At 44.7% G+C, this 14,897-nt stretch overlaps 2 protein-coding genes and 1 non-coding gene across 4 annotated transcripts; 2 read left to right on the top strand and 1 right to left on the bottom strand.

Moving 5' to 3' along the window:
• The first annotated feature begins 2,113 nt into the window (after nucleotides 1-2,113).
• tcp1 (t-complex 1) lies at nucleotides 2,114-7,593 on the top strand. Its single transcript, XM_023806754.2, has 12 exons — nucleotides 2,114-2,259; nucleotides 2,835-2,920; nucleotides 3,412-3,540; nucleotides 3,903-4,000; nucleotides 4,119-4,229; nucleotides 4,600-4,781; nucleotides 5,560-5,686; nucleotides 6,017-6,192; nucleotides 6,279-6,402; nucleotides 6,549-6,741; nucleotides 6,842-7,005; nucleotides 7,207-7,593. The coding sequence occupies exons 1-12, from the start codon at nucleotides 2,187-2,189 to the stop codon at nucleotides 7,418-7,420; spliced, it is 1,677 nt and encodes a 558-aa protein (XP_023662522.1). The 5' UTR covers nucleotides 2,114-2,186; the 3' UTR covers nucleotides 7,421-7,593.
• Nucleotides 3,604-3,741, top strand: LOC111841216 (small nucleolar RNA SNORA29). The gene has a single exon (XR_002837616.2). It is a non-coding gene; the product is annotated as a small nucleolar RNA SNORA29 (small nucleolar RNA).
• A 503-nt stretch (nucleotides 7,594-8,096) lies between the features above and the next one.
• On the bottom strand, nucleotides 8,097-14,822 carry acat2 (acetyl-CoA acetyltransferase 2). 2 transcript variants are annotated; one of them, XM_023806755.2, is made up of 9 exons: nucleotides 14,385-14,822; nucleotides 13,471-13,605; nucleotides 11,162-11,343; nucleotides 10,252-10,369; nucleotides 10,028-10,171; nucleotides 9,806-9,928; nucleotides 9,456-9,610; nucleotides 9,224-9,334; nucleotides 8,097-9,066 (listed from the first exon to the last, which is right to left on the bottom strand). In XM_023806755.2, the coding sequence occupies exons 1-9, from the start codon at nucleotides 14,431-14,433 to the stop codon at nucleotides 8,896-8,898; spliced, it is 1,188 nt and encodes a 395-aa protein (XP_023662523.2). In that variant the 5' UTR covers nucleotides 14,434-14,822; the 3' UTR covers nucleotides 8,097-8,895. The 2 variants fall into 2 exon arrangements, with proteins under 2 accessions (XP_023662523.2, XP_023662525.2); XM_023806757.2 differs by lacking the exon at nucleotides 14,385-14,822 and adding an exon at nucleotides 13,779-14,292.
• Between the last annotated feature and the right edge of the window lie 75 nt (nucleotides 14,823-14,897).

The raw sequence follows: 14,897 nt of genomic DNA, 5'->3' as shown, positions 1-14,897 counted from the left end.
GATTGAGTGGAGATTCATCCAGTCAAACCTAAAATCCTCAGTCTGAAGTTAAAATGATAGCTAATACAGGAGGGCTTGTGCTGGAGCTTCTTACTTACATTGAAGTTGTTTTGCTCCGTTTATCTGATGGTTGAGTATTATGCAATGAAGCTGGCTAGTGTAACTAGTCATTTTAAATTCAGTGCGGTTTGAACATATTCAACCTTGATTCTATTTGGAATCATAAAAACAGAACATTAGGTCCTTGGAAACATTTAAAATGTGCTTTTAAGCAGACTTTGTAATAAATAATTGCAATAAATTAGTAGAAAACTCTTGGCAACTTTAAAAATGTAACCTGGTCAGTGACAAACTGATTGAGAAGATAAGCCATAAATGATTAAGTTAGTGGTTCTGCCTGAAGAAAGTGTCAGATATCTGCAGTTATTCTGAGAAGTGCTGGTGCATTTAATAATGTAATTGTTTATTTTTCTGGATTAATGTCAGAAAGTCATAACTGAACAGGTGTAACAACATATAAACAAGTTGAGCATTTGCATGTTGCAGCGCAAAGCAGTGCAGGAAATAAATGGGACATCTGAAATCCTTGACTCAGGTTTGCTGATAGTCATTGTATACCACTTTTGTATCACAATAAAATATTTTGCCAAATTATATGTGTCAATTATCTGCATATTTAATAATATTTAAAATGACTAATAAAATATTAACAAATATATGATTTTCCAAATGCAGTCTGGATGTTGGTGATGCATATCCCCAAAAGCAGCATTCCCATCATTTTGTGGTTAAGTGGGTTAAGACTCACTTAGTGATCAGAAAATCACTGGTTTAAGCCCTGGCCTCAGCAAAACTTATCTCACCCTGCACTACACCACGCTCTCTCCGATCCTCCAGCACCGCTCCATTGGTCCCACCGTCTCTATGGGTGCAAGGAAGACATGCATTGAGACTCTTCCCTGTTTTGGCACCTACGTGGTGGAATGAACTTCCCCTAGATGTCCGAACAGCTGAGTCAATGAGTGCCTTCAAACTACAACTAAAAACCTGGGCTTTTGGAAGTACTTGGGTTAGCACCTTCGGGATTATACTCTTATTATAAAAAAAATGTATTAGTTTTTTAGAGTAATAGTATTGGGTTCTATCGAACTAGTATCAGAATGTGTTCACTGATGAGACTTCTAAGCACTTATGTAGCCGCTCTGACTAAGGGCATCTGCCAAATGCCGTAAATGTAAATGCAAAACAATCACAAGTCTTTCAGACCCTTGAGTAAAGCCCTTTCCCCCCAGCTCCAGGGCCGCTGATCATGCACTCCAGCGTTTTCAGACCCCCAAGCGTACTCTCACCTGCCTCTGCGTCTTATGGAGAGCAAGATGGGATGGGCAAAAAGAGAATTACCCCACAAGAATGAGCAAAGTAGCACTATTCTATAAATAGCATGCTTTATGAACTTTTGAAGGAAAGTCTTTCCGTTAGTTTTGCTGAGTCACAAGTCATCAAACTGACTTGAGTCCGAGTAGAGTCGCGAGTCAGTGACTTGAGTCCCCACCTCCCCTGGACAAGAGCACACACAACGTCATGTATGAAACTGAGCCAAACGGTAGCTCACGAAATTCAGAAATGCACCTTAACACAGGGAAAATGTTACACAAGCTGTTCAGTAAGTGCCATTTTAAAAGAACAATATAGAATCATATGAAATACTTTAGAAATTAAATTGCATCACCTTGTTAAAAGACATTTGTGAATGGGACGTAGGGGCCCAGGGGACATGGACAAAATACCCATATCGTTCATTCCAGCCAGCTCCAAAGCATTACAAAGGAAACTGTAATCCCGAATGTGGAGCTCTTAGGGCATAGGGCACGATTTGGGACAAGCAATCTTAACCTTAAAAGGAAAAGGAAACAAGCCATTCCTGTTTCATGGGAAATGTAGTACACAGAAAAATACTGTCATAATAAATGATAACTAAAATTGCCATAGGAAATATGAAAAACAGTAAGAATGTACCAGTTACAAATATATAAGTGAACATTAAATTCAAAATATTTCATAGTTACAGTGAAATATTCTGGAACATTCCAGACAGCGCCAGTGTTTACCCAGAATTCCGCGCGCCCGCCCCGTTACCCACAGTGCTTAAGCGGCTTCTTTCTTGTCTTTGGAAGTAGCGGATAACGATGTCTATACTGGAGGGTCCGCTTAACGTCCTCGGTCAGAGGACGACCGGGGAGTCGGTTCGCACTCAAAACGGTGAGGTTAACTACCTACTCGAGCGGAAAGTTTTTAGGTGTAAGTTTTGGAGCGCAGGACATTTGTAGATGCGGCCCGGCTGGCGCCTTGGTGCTCCACCTCAGACACGTGTGATATACTTCCTTAGGCTAGCTAGCTAACATACTCCATCGCTCATTTTCATATTTTTTAAAACCATTTTGTGTCCATATTAAGAATTAGTATAATGTACAAACGTTACGCCATAGCCGTTTTTTGTGTTTAGCGAGTTAGATCGAGGGGCGGATTGTTCTTCCCTTTCAATGGCTATGTTAGCCTAGCAGCTCCGTTCATTCTGCTGGCATTGTGAGTGCCGGGCGTCATTTATTCTCTCGCGTAAAGGGCCGATTGTGCACCATGCATGCATGCATCCACCCCTCCATTCATCGTGCATTGCATAATTAGGGCTGGATTCCCTTATCCCTCTTTTTAAATAATCTTTGTTCTGTACGTTCTCTTTATGTCTGTCACACTTAAGTCGCTTCCTTAAGGGGGGCAGGATGCACAGTTGAGCATTGAGATGGTCCTCTAATGATAGCGTTTGTTCACTTTTCCAGTCATGGCGGCATCCTCCATCGCCAACATCGTCAAAAGTTCCCTCGGTCCAGTCGGCCTGGATAAAATGTTGGTGGATGACATAGGAGTAAGTACACTTAGGCGCTGGGTGATATTGAGTTGTGATTTTACAGACATGTAGAGTAGATTAGGTTTTTGTGTGTAAGGGGGACGGATGAGCAGGTCTACAAAACATGCATTTTAATGTAATTTATTGCCATGTAATTTTTTGAGAATTGTTTTTTATCGTGTGCTCAACCATAAAATGAGGTTAGTCACCATGCAACTGTAATCTCTTATACTTATTAAATGATACTAGATCAAAGATAGTCTAGAGAACATATATACTTGTCAGTCTGAGCGCAAATGATGTATGATGAGCAGAAGTGGACATTTCAGGTCCAGAAAATAAAAATCCAGTCCAAGATTGTGATTTAACCAACTAGTTGAGAAATCTTTGGCTCTGACTCTTTATACTTGGTTGGTTGAAACAAAATCTTGTTCTGGATTTTTACTTTCTGGACCTGAACTATCCACCTCTGATAATGCGTATCAGTGACAGTGTTGTGCTGTGTGCAGGATGTGACCATCACCAACGACGGTGCCACCATCCTGAAGCTGCTTGAGGTTGAGCACCCAGCCGCAAAGGTTCTGTGTGAGCTGGCAGACCTCCAGGACAAGGAGGTCGGCGATGGGACCACGTCAGTGGTGAGCCTTCCAGTGCCTTCCCGACTCCTCCCATCCGAGCTGCCTTTGTGAATGCCTACCCTGGGTCCCATTTTAGTACCAATCATTCCAGTTTCCCACGAATGACTGGCTATGCAAATGGGACAGAGCATCTCTGCCATTGTCTGAAGGAGAGGTCTGCACTGCCTGCCTCTTCTATATGTAGTGACAGCACATCCCATGGTCTCTTGTGGATAAACTGCCGCTGTGGTCTAGGTCTGGTCAGCTGAATTAAATTAGACGGCCCCATATAGGCTGTAGAAGCTGAATTTTAGCAAATTTTAGGTGTTTTGATTTAGTGCTGATGATTATAAAGAAAACGTATATCTCTGGTCACCTTGTAGGTGATCATTGCCGCTGAGCTGCTAAAGAGTGCTGACGAGCTGGTGAAACAGAAGATCCACCCCACGTCTATCATCAGTGGATATCGCCTGGCTTGCAAGTCAGTATCCGTGCACTGCTTGCAGTGTTATAATAAAAAGACAAAACAGGCGCTTCCCCGAGGTCGGTGAAGGGTGCCGGTATTTCGGTGCTGAGTCCTGCGGTGTCTCTCTCTGCAGGGAGGCCGTGCGCTACATCAATGAGAACCTCACCATCGGCACGGAGGACCTCGGCAGGGAGTGCCTCGTTAATGCCGCCAAAACCTCCATGTCGTCTAAAATCATCGGCGTGTATCCTGTCACGCGCGACCTGCGGATCGCGCTCCGTTATTAATGATGATGCTTAAGTTTGCCTTTCTTCGTTTTGATTTTAACTAAGGGTTCCCTAGTGATTTCAGACGGGGGACGTTGTCAGGAGACAATTAACCACCCCACAAAACAACACCAATTTAGACATGCAGGGAAATTGCTTTATGCAAGGGTAAATAAGGAGATTTTGCTTCATCGCAGCACTTTATTCTTATGTAAGGGGGCACTGACATATATTTAGAACTCGGAGACAGAGAACAGTAACCTATGTTATAGTAAGGGTCTCTTCTCCCCCTCAGAAATGTTGCCCCTTTGTGGTTGTTTGCTGGTGGACCTTGACAGGAACTCCCAGTGATGCAGACTTCTTCGCAAACATGGTGGTGGATGCGGCGATGGCGGTGAAGTTTGTGGACAGCAAGGGCGTGGCCCGCTATCCCATCAACTCCGTGAACGTGCTGAAGGCCCACGGCCGGAGCCAGAAGGAGAGCTTCCTGGTCAATGGCTATGCCCTCAACTGTACCGTGGGCTCGCAAGGTGGGGGCCGGCTTCGGTGGCGGGGCCGGGGGTGCGGTTCTCCCATTCTGTTTGCTGCTGTGCTTGTGTGGTGGCACAGGGAGCTATACGCGTGGGAGAGAGCAGCCAGCCCAGAGTGCGAGGGGCAGCCTGCAGGTTGCTGCTTCACATCCTCTGCGACTGAACAATGTGTTTACGTGTATATCCTGATGGGGGGGAATTAATATTATACATCAGGGTTTCCCAGTCCGGTCCTCGGGGACCCGCAGCCGGTCCACGTTTTTGTCCCTCCCCACTCCCAAGCAAAAATGTGGACTGTCTGTGGGTCCCCATTGGGAAACACTGCTGTACATTTAAGCTTTTTGAAAGTCCACCCAGCTTTGCATGGCTGTGAATATATGCAGCTGTTTTGTGAGGGTGTTTTTATGTTAATCTACAACATCTGCACTTTTACGGCAGGGATTTCTGCTGGAGAGTTTTTTTCTCTCTATACTGACGTGTGGGCAATTCTATCCCTTGCATATCAGTATGAAGTCATCTATAGTGAGATAGTAATACCAAAGTAGCAGTTTTATATTACACTGTTTGATTGGTATATTGTATGTATGTATGTAAGGGCCATTCACCTACTAATTCAGCAAGTTTTCCTATGTATTTGTGATGCTAGGTGTCTTAGCAGGGGATTGCTGTAGTCTTGATTTTATGGTTAGTGCCAGCACAGTTGTCCAGCCCCATAATGGTGGTCAGTGTGGGCATGAGTGACGTCATGCCCCCAGATGAACATCGATGCGTCCCTCAGGTATGGTGAAGCGTGTGACCAGTGCCAAGGTGGCCTGTCTGGACTTCAGTCTGCAGAAGACAAAGATGAAACTGGGCGTCCAAGTCGTCATCAGTGACCCAGAGAAACTCGATCAGATCCGGCAGAGGTGAGCAATAACGGGGACGGTCCCCCTGCCAGTGCATGTAATCAGTCTCACTATTTGCATTCCCATTTACATTGCTGCCACACTGGCCTGTAGTGTGAGTAGTTATACGCGTGGGGAATATCAACCGTAGCCTGAGGTCTTTCTTACCAAAATGCACAATTTTGGGAATCATTTTGGGCTCGACAGCTGATTATTATACTGGCAAAATCATTTAACCTTGAATGTTTCTAAATCCATTTTCTGGTCCTTTTCTATTGGCATATAATGAGTATCATGATCATTATGCTGTGCATCAGTGTGGTGAAGGTATTTCTGAATGGGTTCTTTCAGGGAGTCGGATATCACAAAGGAGCGTATCCAGAAGATTCTGGCTGTGGGGGCTAATGTCATCCTTACCACTCAAGGCATTGATGACATGTGTCTTAAGTACTTTGTGGATGCTGGCGCCATGGCAGTGCGCAGAGTCCTGAAGAGAGATTTGAAGCGCATCGCCAAGGCAACAGGAGGTGATTGGGGACATGCCTGCCAATCAGATGCATGCTGAAGAACTTTAAGGGTTTCATGGCGTTTATCCAATCCATTTGTGTTTCAGCCACTATCTGCTCGTCCCTGTCTAACTTGGAGGGGGAGGAGACGTTTGAGGCATCTCTTCTTGGCCAGGCAGAGGAGGTGGTCCAGGAAAGAGTGTGTGACGATGAGCTCATTCTCGTCAAAAAGTGAGGCTCTTCTTCCAGATCCCTGTTTGAGAGAATTGAAATGTAGTGGAGTGAGAGAGTCATGTCCCCATATGCAATGTAATGTGACAGTAATGTCCCCCCCCCCCCCCCCATGTCATGTTTGTGTCCCTCCTTCATACCCTCAGCACCAAGGCCCGCACTTCAGCCTCGATCATCCTACGTGGAGCCAACGACTTCATGTGTGACGAGATGGAGCGCTCGCTACACGATGCGCTCTGCGTGGTCAAGCGTGTCCTGGAGTCCAAGTCTGTGGTGCCAGGAGGAGGCGCTGTAGAGGCAGCCCTGTCCATCTACCTGGAAAACTACGCGACAAGCATGGTAATGACTGGGGGGTAGCATGGTAATGACTGGGGGGTAGCATGGTATTGCGTGTTGCGGATGTCATTTGGCTTCTTCTGACCTGGCTATGCACCTGCAGGGATCACGGGAGCAGCTGGCTATTGCAGAGTTCGCCCGTTCCCTGCTGGTGATCCCAAAGACCCTTGCAGTGAATGCGGCGCAGGATTCCACCGATTTGGTCGCCAAGCTGAGAGCTTTCCACAATGAGGCTCAAGTCAACCCCGAGCGCAAGAACCTCAAATGGTCAGTGATGGGATATTAATCTACATTTGCTGCATGCTTTACCTCTGATTCTCCATTTTCTAAGAGCAACATTAGTCCTTTTTCCAAATTCTGTAGATGTGCTAATGGGTTTTAACTTTCTGTTCATTTAAAATTGAAGGTTGTGCACTGGAAACGAGGGTTTCAGTTCTTGTAATGGCTGCCATTTTTTGGTTTGGACAGGATCGGTCTCGACCTGGTCAATGGCAAGCCCAGAGATAATAAGCAGGCGGGCGTCTATGAGCCAACCATGGTCAAGACCAAGAGCCTCAAGTTTGCCACTGAGGCAGCTATCACCATTCTCCGTATCGATGACCTCATCAAGCTGTTCCCAGAGCAGAAGGAAGGTGGGCCATCCTACCAGGATGCTGTGCAGTCCGGTTCTCTGGAGGACTAGAGGCTGTTCGCTGTCGGCACTTTGGAGGTTTCTGATCCCTATTTATACATAGCTTCCTGTTCTGTGTCATATAGGATGTAGGCCTTGCACTTGCACCAAGCCGCTCTCAAACATGGATTTACTGTGTTGGACACTTAATAAATAGGTCTCAATGGCCTGTGTTTCCTGTTTTATATTCATTGTGTGTTTGTTTCTCAGCTGGTATCAGAAATTGCCAAGTGGCAATAATGGCAAACTTCCTCCCCAATAAAAATAATTTGGGAGCTGTAATCCTTCAGGATAGGATGCATCAAAATTGTTTTGTTTTTTTTAAGCAGTGCTGATCGTTTTTTGTCTATGGAAATTAAGGATTGGGGGGCTGGATTAATTGATTTAAAATCATGTTGTGGACTGTCAAATGGTCTATAGCAGTGGTTCACACAATTTACCCCATATACAACTTACACCATGTACCAACAATTTACACTGGGTAAGAGCTGTTCTTCTCTCTCTCTGCTAATTTGCAGTATGGTGGGTTGCTGAGTGCTGATGGTGGCAATTTTCGTGGAAATATTTTAGTTTTTAGACGTTTACTTGCATGGAGTTGTTTTCGTACCACCTCTTGATATTTTTAGAGCACAGTTAAGTCTTTGTTTTGTTTTCTGTTATTAATTTTAAAGCACTTTTACACCAGACATTTCATGGGTCCATTTATTTTGCTTGTTAATATCACAGATACATTATCACGTGGTGTCGGTTATAGGCATCGGCGATAAGTACGAGTACATGAGCACTGTGTTGGACGCGGTATCAGTACTCCTTTAGCGTGATGGTATTCATTGTGTGGCGATCCCTCCTCACACAAAGCCCTCTGACGTTAGCTATCATTGCAAAAGACTGGAGTAGATTTCTTAAATTTTTTTAGATCAGGAATACAATACAGTCACAAAATAGCACAAAGTAGGACATCTTATGGGGTAAACAGACTAATGACAGTGATTTAATGTGGTTTGTACCACAGGCAGCTGGAAATTAACCTGCCCACACTGGTAAGTGTCCATCTGAACATTACAGCACTCACCATAGGTCCATGACATTTTATTGCTAATGGTGTACACAGCAATACAGTGAAAGCATTATAGCGTGTGTGTGTGTGTGTGTATGAATATATATAACAAATTATTCCTAACCACCATCAATCTGGCTAATCTTTACATGCAGTTAGTAATTTCTCATCATATTAACTGAACCCCATTTGTACAGCTGGTGGTTGCTGTAACTACATCACAGGCTTGTGATATACTGTAAACAATTCCAGTTCTTTCACACTATTTCACATTAGACTTCAGAGCCTCCCTATACATTCCACAACTTTCTGTAATAAGGTGCGTGTGGTTTTTTTTGGCACTATTTACGGAAGACTAACTCGGTAACTACTGTGATACCGAATGACTGGCGGAATGTCTTAAGCTGTCTAGCAGTGGAACAGGGTATCCTCAGGCTCTCTCCACACACATGGCCACGCCCATCCCCCCTCCCACGCAGAGTGCGGCCACACCCCTCCGGCCACCAGTCCTTTGCAGAGCGTGCAGGAGCGTCACCAGGATGCGGCACCCTGACATGCCCAGGGGGTGGCCCAGTGAGATGGCACCGCCACTGATGTTCACCTGCAGAGGGAACCAGTGAGCAAGTTAGCTTCTCCAAGCTGGGATTAGGTTGGCACAAATACGTGGGATCCATGCTGGGAATGCAGTCTGTGTGTAGGTCCAAGGAAGAGTTATTGCTATGGGATCCAGAAAAAACATTATGGCTGGACAGCACTACCTTGTCCTGGCTTAGGCCAAGCTCCCGGACTACAGCGACCGACTGTGCTGCAAAGGCTTCGTTGATCTCAAACAGGTCCACCTGATCCAGCTGCCATCCGGCCTTCTCAACCTGGAACACAGACAAAGCCCCTTCTCTGCTTTCACCAGGCATGCAAAGAGAAATTCAATCACTGAATATGTATGAAACAAAGAATGCGACGGTAGAGGGTGTGATTCAGAGCCTCCCTTACCGCCTTCTTAATGGCAGCAATGGGACCAGTACCCATAATCGCTGGGTCGAGGCCGACCTGAGCCCAGGACATGATCTTGGCCATTGGCTTCAATCCCCTACGGTTGGCCTCAGAAAGAGACATGAGTACCGTTGCAGCAGCACCATCATTGATCCCTGTGAGACAGCGGCAGAAAGCGTCATGGGAGAGGGGTGGAACAGGGCTTTGTGGGTTATAGGTGCATGAGTACACCCGTGGGTAACAGACAGTTTTAGGTCGGTATGATGTCATTAGTAACTGCTTTAGGTCAGTATGATGTCATCAGCAACTACTGCACTCTCAAAAGATGTTGGCAGGTCCTGTCGACCGACCTGATGCATTTCCAGCTGTCACAGTCCCTGTTCCATCCTTCACGAAGTATGGCTTCAGTTTGGACATGGCGTCTAGGTTGCTGCCATGCCGGGGAAATTCGTCTATTTTCACCTCAACTGGTCCTACATAAAGAGTCATACCTTCATGACCTTTGCCAGCAGCACACACATTGTAAGCGCTCAAGTCAGTCACTGTTGTCGGAGCAGACAAGCAAACCTTACCTTTTCTGGATGGAACGGTTACCGGTACGATTTCCTGGTCAAAATGCCCGGCTTTCTGGGCAGCCTCTGTTCGATTCTGGGAGGAGATGGCGAACTGGTCCTGATCCTCACGGGTCACAGCCCACTGCTTGGCCACATTCTCCGCTGTGGCAGGAGCACATGCAAGAACATAAGCACAGTAAACAAAAACGTACAGCATCCAGAGGCCATGTGGGGAGACTGACCTGTGATCCCCATGTGGCAGCTGTGGAACGCGTCGGTCAGCCCATCGGAGACGATGGAGTCCTGCAGGTTGGCATCACCCATTTTCACTCCAGCTCGCATGTGGACTAAGTGCGGGGCCTGCAGGTCAAAGGGAGGCATTATCTACTCGGCCATTAATGATATCACAATACACAGCTGCTGATATTGGGATCTGGAAGCTCAAACACTGATTTAAAGACAGCTGGACTCAACAGTCACATAAAGGCATGACTAACTTACTAATTGCTATGGATACTTTATTGATCCCTTAGGGAAATTGTCTTTACGCCTCCCTCAACTTGCTCTTTGAGTAAGCTGTCCACAAAGGGCTGCCACTACTGTAGTAGATTTGAAGTGGCAGGGTATATCATAGGGTGCAGCACTAAGAGTTAGGATGCTATGCATATAATCAGAAGGTTGTTGGTTCAAATCCCATAAACGGCAGAGTGGTTTCATGTTGGGCTCTTAATCCTAAATTGAATGACCTTGATGTCCTTTTGAATAAAACTGTTGGCTAAATAAAACACAATTGTTCACTAGGGCTTAATTTTAGCCTGAAACATTTCTAAGCATCAGAGGTTATGTCTCAACAAATCTGGAAAAAAAAAGGGGTATTCCTGTCCTCTACTTACAGAGAACACTCCTTTACACTGTGAGACTAGTCTTTTTATTGGCATGTGTTCTGAGTTACAGGTGCATGGGGGACAATAGGACTAACAATAAAGGACAAGAGTCTTGGACCCTATGCTTATTTTTTCAGTGGCAGTACAGGCAGAGACCTGTAGGATGCTTGTATATACAGGAGTCCCTTTGGAAAATGCTGAATGTTGACGTTAGCAGTCTATACAGTACAGTAGAGCTCAGACCGAACAGCGTTTGATGCTGGCCTACCCTGCTCATGCTCTCCATGCCCCCAGCCACCACCACCGTCGCGTCCCCAGTGAGAATCGCCTGGGCTCCCAGCCACACGGCCTTGAGGCCCGAACCACACACCATCTGGCAGCTCCAGGCAGGGATGGCATATGGGACGCCCGCCCCCACGCTGGCCTGGCGTGCTGGGTTCTGGCCCAGGCCTGAGGACAGAACCGGCAAGAAACGGGGGAGCGCGTTCAGCAACGCACGCTAACAAAAGCGACTCTGACGGCCAAACAGCCTGCAGGAACCACACATTCCATGTGGAGTGAAAGGCAATGGAAAGAGAAAAAGCCATTTTACGCACAGTTGTGAGAAAAACGTTGCGAAAAGTTTGCGTATTTCCTTGCTCAGACATACCTACTACACCAGATAATTAGCTCATTAATGTGTGTTTGAGCAGCAAAATCTGCAAACTGTGTTTGATTCTGGCATCCAGGACCGGAACTGGAGATCCCTGCTTTGGTTTTATCTGGGCTTCCAGATAAGTGGCTCCTAAAATATGGTCTTATCTTCATCAAAGTGATAACAATAAAGATTAATTTCATAGGTCAGGTCAGGTTTATTCGTAAATTTGGTTTGCAACATGTTACATTGTATTATCTTTATCGGACAAGTGAAACTATTAAGGTCACTAACAGAAATATGTGAACCGTTATAATTAGAAAGCAGTGGAACCACATTAATTGGTAATAACCTGAGACCCACTGAACATGGAGCAGGAGTTTTGGTACATGTCTATACAATACTGTTACAGTTCATACATATTTTGGAAAGAGTTGCCTGATAGGCCTCCTTTTTGGACAATCTAAAGAATAATATGCAATATTTTAATTTTAAAAAACTGGAATCAATGATAGATAATAGAATCACCCCCCCCCCCCCCCATTGTTTATTAGTCTCTGTGGAAATTGACTGATCAGCAGAATCCAGATCTAATTATGATTTACCAACATGCCATGCATTTAAATGAATTTAAAACAAACTTTAAACATTCTGTTTAAAAAAGATTTTTTTTCCTTTAAATACCTAATATAGAAGGCTGAACTGAAAGCCAATATGTAAATCTCCCTTATTGTGCTTTGTGTGTAGCCCGATGAAGGCAATAATCACCAGTCACGTTAGACATCGACATGTCTGTTATTGTCCATTACAAATATCATCAAATCACACAAGCCGAGATAATTCAGACTCAGCCCTTATAAGATACAGTATTTGTTCTCTTACAGCATCTTTTATGCTAAGATAACAGATACCGCGATATTCCGCCGTAAAATTTCCTGGTACCGCTTGGGTATTCATTGGTGCCTCAGTGATTCCAAGCCTTTTAGGCCCTGAGGGAGCGAAGCAGCCCCACAACATAAAACCCCCTCCCTCATGCTTCACAGCTGGGGGGGACATATTGGTTTGGTTATTCTGTATTTTATTTTCTGTAAAAATAATGCACAATCAAAAGATGTCCTGTACATGTCCATAGAACGTTATTCTAGCAGTGCGGTGGAACGTGCAGGTGGCTGACTGGTAGTGATGTTTCTTTGGGAAGAGTGGAGGTTCACTCCATGTAACCTCCCCAGCCTGCGGCTCCGGATCAGGGTTTATCTTAAAGCTGACACATAAATACAGGTATCAAATGCAAGCAATACCTGCAGACAGCCGTCACCCTTCAATCCGCTGCTGTTGCACGGTCAGAAGGCGAGGGGCTGAATTTCTTCTACCTGTAAACTATCCGCCTGACTGTGGACTGATGAAGCCCGGGTCTATAGAAATCCTTTTGTAAGAAGTCTTCCATTGAGGTCCTCTGAAATCTCATCTCATCAGACCATATTGGACTAAGATGTCTGTTGTGAAGTACAGGTAGCCAGCATTGTTTGTTTGTGTGTGCGTGCTCCCGCGTGCGTGTGTGTGCGCGTGTGTGTTTTTTTTTAATGTGGCAGGGCAAGTACAATGCTGTCTGGAACACCTTTCTTCAATTATCGATTTTTCAAGATGGTGTTGTGTTTGTCTGTTGAAATCATTTGTTCAATAAACATATGGAATTGTAAATTTTTGAGTGTGCCATTTGTAAAATGAGATTGTGGTTATGTATTATTAAAACTTTGGTGCCGATCCGATTACATCTTGGGTATCATTAATACTGAAATTATTTAAATGAGTTCCTGAACCATATGAAAGTGAAAAGTGTCTTATATCATAGTGTTCTGCCAATTATCACAAGTTAATAAACACAGAGACAAACAGACCCTTCTGATTACTGTGTCATCATGGTGCCGGTCATGTTTGAGGTTCACCTGCAGTCAGAACGTGTCCCATGACGACCTCGGACACGTCATCGGGTTTCACCGAGGTTCGTTGCAGGACCTCCCTGATCACAGCAGCACCCAGGTCCGACAGAGGTACGCTCGAAAGAACACCGTTGAAGGACCCTGTCCACATTTAGAAAACATAAGGAATTCCCATAATGGCTGAAGTGCAACATACCTAACCACAGTAAAAACAACTAACAAATTACGACACCTCCAAAACACATAAGAAATGTTAATGTTGCAATGCTGTCATAGTATAACGAAACAAACAATGACTCGTTTCGGTATATCACGTTGATTTCGACAGCGCTTGCCCTCGTGTCAGTGTCAGCCGAAGCTACACTCCTATGACAAACGGTTATTGGTTTAATCGGGGAGGAACTTTACTGTCATTCCCCTTCTACAGCCAATAGGATATCATCGACCTATCGTCCTACGACGGGTTACCAGCCAATCACAACCTCAGACGTCTGGACTGGGTCTGGGGCAACCAATAAGTCCTATCCCTGAACAGCGATCAAGGAAGAGCCTAGCATCCTAACAGAATTAAAAAGCAACAATAGAGCGATGAGATAAGTCTATACTGTTTACATATCTTCTTGGCAGCTAATTTACCAGCTGTCACGTCATAGTGTTAATAAAGTATACCTTTGAAGTAAATCGGATTTAAATCAAGTTGTTTCTTATCATTTATAGCTGTTTTTCTGATCGTAATTGCTATTCAATATTTAGGAAAATCGGCAAGAACCTCACATTATTATACGTAACACGTTCAAGTACCCTTATAAAATGTAATTTATAACATTCGTAAAATACCAAATCAATTACCGAAATATATTTAAAACCCAAATTCCTTTGCAAAACATTTAATGCAGAAAATGAAGGAAATTCTGTTTTACCAATTGGGGTCCTTGCCGCAGAAACGATAACAACTGAATCGGCGTTCATTCTCCTTGATTCTCCTTGGCGTTTGAGGGAACCTTGCACAGCAGCAGAAACCTGTATATCTGAATATCTCACAGACCAACGTGCCACCTAACCATAGTGAGGTGACCCGGGCTTATTTGCATGTAGCTGTAGATCGGCGTATTTCCCAAGAGATACACAACTTTCCCTCCGTGGGGGTATTCAGCGTTTTGGGGAGGCCGTAACTTAGAAAGTGAATGGTCCTCCTTGTTTGTTTAAACTTACAACAAGGCAAACGTTTGCAATTCTATTGAGCATTCAGATCGCAAAATGCAATTTATAGTAAAATGTAAATATACGGAAGTTAAAAATCAACTGCAACCAAGAAAGGCATATCCTCACGAAGAGATCTTATATACGCATGCGCAACATCACGCCACCTCATTGGCAGCATCTTACGTATTTCGGGAGCTACTTATGTATAATTACCGCTGGATACAAAATAT

Source organism: Paramormyrops kingsleyae, chromosome 19, assembly GCF_048594095.1.
Source record: "Paramormyrops kingsleyae isolate MSU_618 chromosome 19, PKINGS_0.4, whole genome shotgun sequence".
Taxonomy (NCBI): Eukaryota; Metazoa; Chordata; class Actinopteri; order Osteoglossiformes; family Mormyridae; genus Paramormyrops; species Paramormyrops kingsleyae.
Note: the sequence above shows the minus strand (reverse complement) of the source record. Positions and strands in the feature narration are given on the sequence as shown.

What these genes read in the sequence shown, in the direction of transcription:
- tcp1 (XM_023806754.2), top strand. Translation starts at nt 2,187, where the DNA reads ATGTCTATACTGGAGGGTCCGCTTAACGTCCTCGGTCAGAGGACGACC. An exon ending in GTCGGTTCGCACTCAAAACG is followed by an intron (nt 2,260 to 2,834) that starts GTGAGGTTAACT and finishes TCACTTTTCCAG; the next exon opens with TCATGGCGGCATCCTCCATC. An exon ending in CTCGATCAGATCCGGCAGAG is followed by an intron (nt 5,687 to 6,016) that starts GTGAGCAATAAC and finishes GGGTTCTTTCAG; the next exon opens with GGAGTCGGATATCACAAAGG.
- acat2 (XM_023806755.2), bottom strand. Translation starts at nt 14,433, where the DNA reads ATGAACGCCGATTCAGTTGTTATCGTTTCTGCGGCAAGGACCCCAATT. An exon ending in GGGACACGTTCTGACTGCAG is followed by an intron (nt 11,344 to 13,470) that starts GTGAACCTCAAA and finishes TTCTGTCCTCAG; the next exon opens with GCCTGGGCCAGAACCCAGCA. An exon ending in GACAGCTGGAAATGCATCAG is followed by an intron (nt 9,611 to 9,805) that starts GTCGGTCGACAG and finishes GCTGTCTCACAG; the next exon opens with GGATCAATGATGGTGCTGCT.